The sequence below is a fragment of the Myotis davidii genome, unplaced genomic scaffold (genome assembly GCF_000327345.1).
Source record: "Myotis davidii unplaced genomic scaffold, ASM32734v1 scaffold205, whole genome shotgun sequence".
Taxonomy (NCBI): Eukaryota; Metazoa; Chordata; class Mammalia; order Chiroptera; family Vespertilionidae; genus Myotis; species Myotis davidii.
Genome location: NW_006297573.1, coordinates 476,371 through 487,175, shown reverse-complemented (window position 1 = coordinate 487,175; position 10,805 = coordinate 476,371). Strand labels below are relative to the sequence as shown.

At 43.1% G+C, this 10,805-nt stretch overlaps 1 protein-coding gene across 2 annotated transcripts in view; it reads right to left on the bottom strand.

The window, feature by feature from the left end:
• INADL (InaD-like (Drosophila)) overlaps positions 1-10,805 on the bottom strand; it is a 282,818-nt gene that overhangs the window by 7,355 nt on the left and 264,658 nt on the right. For both annotated transcript variants that reach the window (XM_006773216.2, XM_006773215.2), the window contains 2 exons: positions 7,937-8,059; positions 7,091-7,195 (listed from right to left, as the gene is read on the bottom strand). In XM_006773216.2, coding sequence (XP_006773279.1) covers positions 7,091-7,195; positions 7,937-8,059 — 228 coding nt within the window. The remainder of the gene's footprint in view (positions 1-7,090; positions 7,196-7,936; positions 8,060-10,805) is intronic.

Genomic DNA, 10,805 nt, shown 5'->3' with positions numbered 1-10,805 from the left:
TCTGAAGGAGGAAATCCCTTCATCTGAGGAGAGGGAGGCAGCTGACCTGGAGGAGGAGGAGGCAATCCCTGTACCTGAGAAGGTGACTTGTGAAAGGAAAGAGGAGGAAGCCACCTTACTAGAGGAGGGGGAGACTTGTAAAATGAAAGATGGGGAAGAAGCCTTATCCATTGAGCCAGAGGAACATACAGAGACCTTTGAATTCGTGGAAGAGGAAGAACCAATAAGCATGTTTCCCCCTCAGACTGTAATTCATCTTTACTTTGCTATACCCTCTCTCATGCCTTGGCTCCTTGTGGCATTTGATAATTTAGGTTATAAGCAAAACTAAATCCACTCAGTACTGTATTTCTATGTTAGAACAATGTATGTTCAATAAACTTCTAATCTATACTAATAATAGCCTAGGTGGTGTCACACCCTCACGTCATCACAAGATGGCTGCACAAGATGGCCGCACACAGTGGAGGCGAGGCCTGGAGGACGCTCCACACAATGAGGCTCGGGGGTCCCGCGGCTCTGTGCAGTGCAGGAGGCCAGTCCCAGCGTCTCCGCCACCTTGCATGGAGGAGGCGGGTCCCAGCAGAGGAGGTGGGTTGTGGCAAGGGAGGGGAGTTGTGGGCAATCAGGCCCTGGCAAGGGAGGGCAATTGGGGGCCATTAGACCTTGGCAGGGGATGGCAGTTGGGGGCGATCAGGCCCCGGCAGGGGAGGGCAGTTAGGCATCAATCAGGCTGGCAGGGGAGTGGTTAGGAGGCGATCAGGCTGGCAGGCAGAAGTGGTTAGGGGCAATCAGGCAGGCAGGAAGGCAAGCGATTAGGAGCCAGCAGTCCCCGATTGTGAGAGGGATGTCCGACTGCCAGTTTAGGCGCGATCCGGGCCTAAACCAGCAGTTGGACATCCTCCGAGGGGTACCAGAATGGAAAGGGTGCAGGTCAGGCTGAGTGACATCCTCCCCCCCCCCGCCCCCCATGCAAGAATTTCATGCACCGGGCCTCTAGTTGAGTAATAAAGCACAGGTCTTTATTGAACAAATTCTAGAATGAGTATGTTTTCTTAATAGGTCTGGGGGATTATGTTTTGGAGAATCAAGAAGTCAAAATATTTTCCAGATAACTACAAAATTATAATGCACAAGAGCTTGAGATCCTTGCTTAGAACTTTTCCAGAGCTGCTGATCCTGTAAAGGAATATGATTACCCTTAGATTTGTTAGGACTCAAATCTTGCAGTACAAAATACAAAGTTAGCACTCAGACCCAGCATGGATCCAGAGTGCAGGTATGCTGAGAAAAGACAGGAAGGCTGTCCAGGTACAGTGATTTCCTGAGAAAGCTGGCATCTTAAGATAGGGGTGCATCACAGAAGAACAATTAAGAAAGGCTTGTCTGGCCCTGGCTGGGTAGCTCAGTTGGTTAGAGCACTGCCCGATATGCCAAGGTTGTGGGTTTGATCCCTAGTCAGGGCACATACAAGAATCAACCAAGGAATGCACAAATGGAACAACATATCAATGTTTCTCTTTCTCTCTACCCCCCTCTCCTCTGTCTCTAAAAAAATCAATCAATCAATCAATCAACAATAAAAAAACACACAGCTTGACTTATCCCATGTCTGGCATTTGATATAACTTAATGAAGTAGAAAGCACATCTGCTTGAAGTTTTTATTTAGAAACTAGTCATACCCTAGACAGTTTTCTCAGTGGTTAGAGCAGATCATCAGCCTGTGGAATGAAGGGTTGCAAGTTTGCTTCCTGTTGAGGTTGCAGGCTCAATCCCTGGGCCTTGTGTGTGCAGGAGGCAACCAGTCAATCTCCCTCTCTCTCTCTCTCTCATTGATATTTCTCTCTCTCTGTCTCTCCCCCTCCCATTCTTTCTCTAAAAAAAAAAATCAATGAAGCCTGGCCAGCATTGCTCATTGGTCACGGTTCGATTCCCAGTCAGGGCACATGCCCTGCTTGCAGGCTCAATCCCCAGTAGGGGACGTGCAGGAGTCAGCTGATTGATGATGTTTCTTTGTCACTAATGTTTCTATCTCTCTCTCCCTTTCCTTTCCACTCTCTGAAAAACGAAAAATATATGTATATAAAAAATCAATGGAAAAAATATCCTTGAATAAGAATTAACAACAAAAAGAACCTAGTCAAAATGATTCCAGTGACATCAGAATATATTAATGTCCATGTGTTTGTTTTAAAAATATATTGATCTGAAGTGTCAAATGTTTGCAGTCAAATAAGAAGGGGCAAATCACCATCTAGTGGCACACACCTCAATTGCCACCTGGAAAACCACTCCACTCCCAGGACTTTAACAGGAATTTTAGCAGCCTCTGACTTCAAGCCTATGTTATTATAATGCAAGTAATAAAACACCACTTAATTAATGTTTACCATTTGCAATCCACTGTTCTCATTAAACGTTACAAGTCACTTAATCCTCACAGCAACAGTGGAAGAAAGGAGCTATGACCACTACTTACAGAAAACTGAAGAGTTAAGTCACAGGATTCAAAATGCATGACTTTGACTCTATCGCCTGCCTGTCCTACAGAACTTCCACTAGATCTCCATTTCAACTTTCAAGCCTTTAGCTCAGTGGTTCTCAACCTTCCTAATGCCGCGACCCTTTAATAATGTTCCTCATGTTGTGGTGACCCTCAACCATAAAATTATTTTTGTTGCTACTGATATGTAATTTTGCTACTGTTATGAATCATAATGTAAATATCTGATATGCAGGATGTATTTTCATTGTTACAAATTGAACATAATTAAAGCATAGTGATTAATCACAAAAACAATATGTAATTATATATGTTTTCCAATGGCTTTAGGTGACCCCTGTGAAAGGGTCGTTCGACCCCCAAAGGGGTCGCGACCCACAGGTTGAGAACCGCTGCTTTAGCTCTTTGTCCTCTTCCTAGAGTTTATCAGTCCCTTCCTGGTACCACTTACGCTTTAGCCATCATGCACCCTATGTATCTTTTTTGTTTGTTTTGTTTTATTTGTTTTCTTTTTTATTTTGTTTTCCACCCCATGGATCTTACTCCTGGCTACATATTAGAATCACCTGGGAAACTTTAAACTATCCCAACGTCCATGCCACATCCCAGACCAATTAAATCACTGAGGTGCTGGAATCTGATTTTATTGTGTAACCAAGGTTAAGAATGATTCACAAACCAGTCCCTTAATGATACTCCCAACCCAATCCATCTTTCTTCTCTACTGGAATTTTTCTGGACCCAATTGGTAACTGTGCTGATTTGTTCTAAGTTCACATCCTCAACTTGATCAGCATGGCTCAGCAACCTGCTCAATGCAACCAACATGTACTAGGCATCTGCTCTGGGCTGGGCCCTGGGCTAAGGCACAGATACTGTCCCTACTTTGGATAAGTTCATGGTCTTTGGGTGAATACTTCCTGCTCTTGATTGAAGAGTTTCTAAACAAAGGATTTCACAGATTTAAAAAGAGGAGATGAGGGTTGTGATGAGATGGGTATTCCAGGCATAGAGAAAAATATGTGCAAATCTTTTACTCATCCCTGCTCCAGTGTGTCTCGGGCTGTTCTCTAAAAGAGCAGCATCAGCAATATCTGGGGGCTTGTTATAAATGCAAATTCTTGGATCCTACTCCACTCCTATGGAATCAGAACTGTGGGCGGGATCATCTCAAGGTGATTCTAGAGTTTGCTAAAGTTTGAGAAGCACTCTCTCAAATACCAAAATCGTTTCTTTACTCACTCTTAGAAAATGACCACCCTAAAAGAGAAGCCATCCGATTCAAACTCCCCTGAAAAAACTTTTTTTTTTCCAGAGGTAACATTACCCCAACTTTTTCTTCTATCTCCTTTGCTGCCAATCACTCCCTGGCTCTCTACTGACGTGCCACCAACTCTAAAAGAAAGAACTCAATTGTATTAAAGATTGCCAGTGATTTATCTGCCAGTTGTAGTGACTTTTCTATATTTTTATTTACTTTTGCCTCGTTGGTAAGTGTGCTATTCTTGAAATTCTTCTATCCCTTAGTGTCTAGGAACTGTGTTTTTTGACTCCTGGTCCTTTTCTATTTTTCCAGGTAATTTCTTTTTGTATGTACATGATAAAAATTAAATAATACAGTACATAATAAAAATTCAATGCTTTCACTCCCTAGAGACACACTGAACTTTTTTTAATTCTACAGATATAAGCTAAATGTTGTTATGCTGATAAGCCATTTTTGAAATTTGTCATCTTTTAAAAAATGTTTTATTGATTTTTATTTAGAGGAAGGGGGAGAGAGAGAAGGGAGGGGAGAAAGAGAGAGAAAGAGAGGCAGAGAGCGAGCGAGAGAGAGAAACACCAATTGGCTATTGGCTGTCTCTGGCACGTACCCCAACTGGGGACTGAACCTGAAACCTGGGCATGTGCACTGACCAGGAATCAAACCAGCGGCCATTCAGTGAACCAGTATCTATGAAGTTCAATGTGGCAGGCAGGGTGGATGGCGATATCAAAAAGATGCCGATGGCTTAATTTACCCCGTCTGTTTCCTGCATTGAGGTCCTCTCACCCCCATCACCGGCAACACATTTCTTGTGCCTGCTGGACATCTCTCCACCTGGAGGTGCCAAACTACAATGTTCTCCTCTCCCAACACACTCTTCCTGAATTTCCTAGATTACTTACTGCTGCCTCAATCCACCTATTTTCCTATGTGCTAAAATGTTTGGAAAATCTTATAGAACCCAGAACAAGCCTCACAGTTTTCTTTGGTGATAACAATCTCTCATATGCTCTTTTGATCCTTTATGTTCTAAAAAAATAAAGGTAAAAAACTTTTTTTTCTTTTAGTGGAGAGCCTGAATTACCTGATTTTATCCAAAAACAATTCTATAGTACTTTTATAGACAAAAGAGCTGAACTGAAAAATTAACAAACAGAAGCAAATATAATTGGAAACATATCAAATGGCCAAATCAATCTCCACGGACCAATCTATAACTGGGAATAAGAAACCATCAGACTTGAAGGTTACGGATATCTACCTCCTTAATACACCTAGAGATGACACTTTAAACTGTGAGGAGAAACTTCCAGAGTGCTGGTTGTCTCTTCCCCTCTTTCCCCCTTCTCTACTCAGCAGTTGACCCAGATCTTGATCTTCTCTGTACAATTAGTAGTTGCTGACTGCTTCTCAGATACACTGGCAATAGTCGTTTTCACATCGTCAGACACAATTATCTGGCTTCCCCTTTGGTTCTGTCAATGGGCTGGCTCATCTGAGAGTATAAATAATTACCGAGTGACAAGTGAGCTGTGATCATTGGAGTGCTGGTACTACTCCTTGCACTCTGTTTTAATTAAAGCAAATACTCTATGCAAGGGAAACGTGTCTGATGCAGAACACGAGAGTCTCCTGGGCTTTGTGTCTAAAGTCTTTGGCAGCACATCTACTCCATACTCCTAACTGTGCACATTACACTGTCAAATCCCAAAGGATTCCCTTGAGCTTTTAATAACACATGTTAAAAAAAAAAATAACACCAACTCATGTGATTCATGCAAGAGAATATCATTTTCTTCTTAAAATACAGACCTAGGAAAAATAAGGAACGCCTTCAAAAGTGTGTTCATGGTGGCAACTTGGCTGAACGCAGCGTTAATTCCGCGTGGGAGAGCATGAGTTCATTTTCATGCAAGGGGCTTTTTATAGCGACGGTTACACTTGCGCCTTGTGTCCCCATGTCCTTGTGAAGAAGGTGGAGCTGGGCCTATAGTATCAGTGAGTGCAAATAGCAATACTAGCAGATTTTGCTGAGGGGAACGCTTCTTTGTCTTGGTATAGTTATCATCTGAAATAACAATTCAGTGCCTAACCAACGGTCCACAGCTCTGAGGTTGAGGAGTTGCACTTGTGGGGCCTCCAGAGGTCAGCCTAACGTGAAGGCGAACAAAAAGGGAAAGACTCGGAGGCGCTGACAACTGGCCGAGGGAGGAATGGGAGGTGATCATGTAAGTTTTCATGGAGAGTGTGGACACGGAGGAGCGGGGAAGCTGGCTCTACAGCCAGGCCACATAGTGTTTCGGTTTGTGCTCAACAAGAACTCGGGGACCCAAACCATTGAAGGAACAGGTCGTTGATCATGTGAACGCCCTTGAAACTGATGGTACTTTTATGATTCTTTTCATACAGGCTAAAAGCCAAATGCTTTTTCCAATGTCACTTTTGGCACGTTGGATCGTTGAGTATTAAGCACCACAGATTGGTTCTCCCAGAAGTAATGGTGTTTCAATAATTCGAACTTATTTTAGGGGTAGAATGATCGGAGCCCTAAATGGCTAGCCTTGTCTCTCAGGTACAACATGGTGGGTTTTATTCTTTTTACCTGTGAACCACTGAATACTACTTCTGCAGAAGTACGGTGATTAGGATCAGACATTTCGGGGAAACGCTCTAACGAAACTCACTGCCGTGATGCTGCCTCTCACTCACCGCATATCAATCTCAGACATATTTGAAGCGCTGAGAATCTAAGAAGCGGTAATTAACAGCACACCTGATTTTCCCTTCCTGGTATAGGTCCCTGTGCCCCTGGACAATACTCTTGAGGACCACAGTGGATAAATACTTGCCTGCCTTAGTTGATGACTACCACGCAGTGAGAATTTAACAGTGTCGGCAGTCACTTAAGGTCCTGGAAAGAGAGCATTGTATCTCTCCCTTCTTTTAATGTGAGTGGAAGAACTAGCACTTGGGCAGTTCAGTAACAGTTTTTGGGTGGAAGAAAAGAAATCATTTCCTATTCCTTGCAAACTCCGTTTTACAAAAGAACGCTGGAAGCTAAAAGCCTCGCTGATTTAGCATGTGAAGCAAAGAGTAATTTTTCTCCCCTTGTTATGCTTTCATATAATCATGCTCACCGCCTGTGTGGGTGGCATTAAAGAATTCCTGAATAAAAATAATAATTTCTTGCTTTCAACCTTCATAATTCACATCAGCAAGCACCCCGCTGGGCAGTGATGCTGACTGCCAGTGACGCTCCATCTGTTTTGCCCGCCACTTATCTGCCTGGAGCAGCTGCGTGCTCCTTGGTCACAGTACCTGCAGGATAATGCGCCCATAGGCGTTCTTCAGCAGATTAACCACGTCTGCGTGCGACAGCCCATCCAGAGGTTGCCCATTGATGCTGACAATCCGATCTCCAACCTGGAAGTACAATGGTGGGAGAAAATCACTATCATTAAGAAAAATTAAATTTGAGAAGAGTGCTTGAAATTCGTTGGAAGTCATAGTCCCCATTTGTGGCCATTGTGAAGGTTCCTCTGTCTCTGGGCTGTGCACGTTCCAGCAGCATGAGGAATTTTTATGGCTTTCCTCCGACACAGGCCAATCAGAGAAACAAGAAGGGGGTCAGCTTTGATGATTAAAAGGCATAGCAGGCCACTTTTGTGTTTCGGTAATGGTGGCATTTCATACATCCATTGGCCAGGAATAGCGGACTGTACAAATGAACTGTTCAATAAAGTCCTAATGAGGAAGCCAAATATTTTCTGCTTTATTTTTCTACCTAAGTTAAAATTAAGGGGCATTGGGGAAAAATTATAACGATGTTGGCTCTTTTTATTGAAGGAAGATCCTACGGTCAAATCATTCTCAGGTAAAAATGAACTTTGGGTGGAATTAGTTGCTAAAAAAATGGTATGGGAGGCTTTGTAAATGAGCTGCAATTTCTTTTTTCATTGAGAAGCTTTGATACAAACAATAATATTTTTATATGCCCAGGGACCCAGTGAATTTTAGGTATAAACTTTCTCTAATGCATTCTGCCCTCAGCATGGGTCTCTCCAGGCTGTTGGAATTCCAACTTTAAACAAAGTGCCCATGGCTGCCACTTCCTCTCCCACCCCCCACATGCTGTTAGCACTTCACCATTCCCCCTTTGTTTACTTTAAGCTTCTGTGTGCGCGCAGCCACACCGCTGGCCTGAATCATGGCAATAAATATTGGGATATCTCCTAAGGGACTTCCTTTTCCTCCAGCAATACTGATTCCAAGGGCATCACTGGGCTCCTAGAAAAGAAGCAAAACACAACACATATTTAATAAAGAGCCGCAGCCAGAGTGTCCCATGATAGCTGCTGAACAAAACACTCAGGGCTGCAGGAGGTCAGGGTAACACAGGACTAAGTGCAGGGCCTTTGGAGTCAGAAAGACCCAGGTTTCAGCTCTAGCACTGTAGCTGGGGAGTCTTCAGTAAGTTCCTTAACCTCTTAGAGCTTCCACTTCTAGTCACAAAATGGGAAAAATACCACCTACTTCACAGTGTTGGTTTGAGGATTAAATGAAACGATATAGTGCAGTCCTGGCCCACAAAAAAAGGCTCAATAAAAGGCAACAGGGGGGTCCTGGTTGGGTAGGTCAGTTGGTTAGAGTGTTGTCCAGATACTCCAAGTTGTTGGTTCAGGTTCGATCCCAGGTCAGGGCACATTCAAGAATGCATAAATTAGTGGAATAACAAATTGATGCTTCTCTAGCTCTCTCCCCCTCCTCTCTCTCTAAAATCAACAAATAAAAATTTTCATTAATAAAAGGCAAGAGTAGCCCGGCCGGTGTGGCTCAGTGGTTGAGCGTTGTCACATGGACCAAGAAGTCCCCAGTTTGATTTCCGGCCAGGGAATATGCCTGGGTTTTGGGCTCAATCTCCAGTAAGGAATGTGCACAAAGCAGTCGATGGATATTTCTATCTCTCTCTCCCTCTCTATCTAAAAATCAAAAAACACATAAAATTTTTTTTAAAAGGCAGTAGCCTTGGCTAGTTTTCCCAGTGGTTGGAGCATTGGCCCTTGAACTCAAGGTTCTCGGGTTCGATTCCTGGTCAAGGGCACATATCTTGTTTGTGGGTTCCAACTCTCTCTCTCTTTTTCTCTCTCAAGATCAATCGAAAAAATATCCTTGGATGAGGATTAAAATAAAGAAATAGTTTATTAAAAAAAAGGCAATAGTAGTTGTGAAAAAACAAAACCTATGCTACCGCTCAGTTTAGTGGCCAATTTTGATGCAACTTGGCAAGTATGTTCTCATATGGTGTTTATAATTAAACTGCCACACATATCATGCTCCTGGGGGTGTGAACAAACAGACTTGGCTCTAAAAGAGCCGCACAACTGCGTTAAAACAAAGGATGTTAGAGGACACTCACTATAATGACAACAGAGTTTGGGGAGAGAATTAAACGTGACAGGAAATGCTCCCTAAGATATTAGGTAAGGCAATATGGTTTACTCGGACCCCGCTGAAGAGATCCTGGCTTCAGTCCAGGCTTTCCCCATATTTCTATCATAGGGTTAGCATTTTAAAAATCACTAAAGGAAGAAATGACAAGTTCCAGATTCAGCATGGTGGCATACACACGATAGCACCTGCTCCTGCTGACTGAAATGGAGAACATGTCAAAATAACAAAACACAACTACCGGGGCTTCTGAAAAGTAAAGAAACTCAAAATGTGGTGGAAAACCAACACTTGGAGGAAAGACAGCAGGGATGAAGGTCCCCGGTTCCAAAGGTTTTCCTGGCAGCGCTGTACTGAGGGGGAGACCCAGGTAGGGAGCTGCAGAAGTGGTAGACACGGCTGATGTTCAGAGAGAAACTCCCATCTTTCTGGTCAGAGGAACCAGGAAAAGGAGCCCCTGCTCACAGGAAAATAAAAGAAGAAAACCAGAGTAAAGGGAAACAGAAGAGGGATCCTCTAACTCTGAGTGAACCTGTGGAATTCTCAGGCTCAATTCTAAGCTGCACAGGTGTGAAACAGACCCAAACTACAGAACGGAACCACCGCTCACAAAAGGGGAGATGGAACTGGTAGTCCCAACCTAACCAGGTGACCACATCCTGTCCACACAGCATGACATCCATGGGGTCCAGGGTAAAATCCTAAATTACTTGACATGCCAAAAGAACAGGAAAATGTGACCAATTAAAAAAAATGATGATTGATTTTAGAGAGAGAGAGAGTAAGGGAGGGGAGACAGAAAGAGAGAAACATCAACCTGTTCCACTTATTTATGTGTTCATTGGTTGACTCATATGTCTCTTGACCGGGGATGGAACCCAAAACCTTGGTGTATTGGGATAGCATTCTAACTGAACCACCTAGCCAGGGCTTTTTTTTCTTTTTAAATTTTGGTTTTATTTAGTTATTTTGTAAAAGTTTTTTAACATTGATTTTTGAGAGAGAGAAAAACACTGATTTGTTGTTCTAGTTATTTATGCATTCATTGGTTATGTGCCCTGACCAGAGATTGAATCTACAACCTTGGTGTATCCAGATGACACTCTAACCAACTGAGCTACCTGGCCAGGGCAATATTTTTTTCTTGAGATCATTAAAATATGTAGAAAAGTTGAAAGCAAAAATTATCACATTATTTGGTGGGGTCCTCAGATTATGTAAAACACAACATATGACAACTATGGCAGAAAAGTTGTGGTAAAGGGACCTGTATGGTCCCAAAGCTTCTACAGTTTTCACTGATCATCTAAAAACAGACACAACTTAGCGTGCTTCGATTTGACCACAGTACACTTGGAAAAAGGGAAAAGAACAAAATGACAGCAAAAACCATATAAAGAACCTTACAACCTCATGTCACATAAGTGTGAGGAATTATTCTTTATTATTAACTAGAGGCCCGGTGCACGAAATTCATGCATGGGGTGGTGGTGGGGGAGGGATCCCCTCAGCCTGGCCTGTACCCTCTCGCAATCTGAGACTACTGGCTCCTAACTGTTTGCCTGCCTGCCTGCCTGCTTGCCCC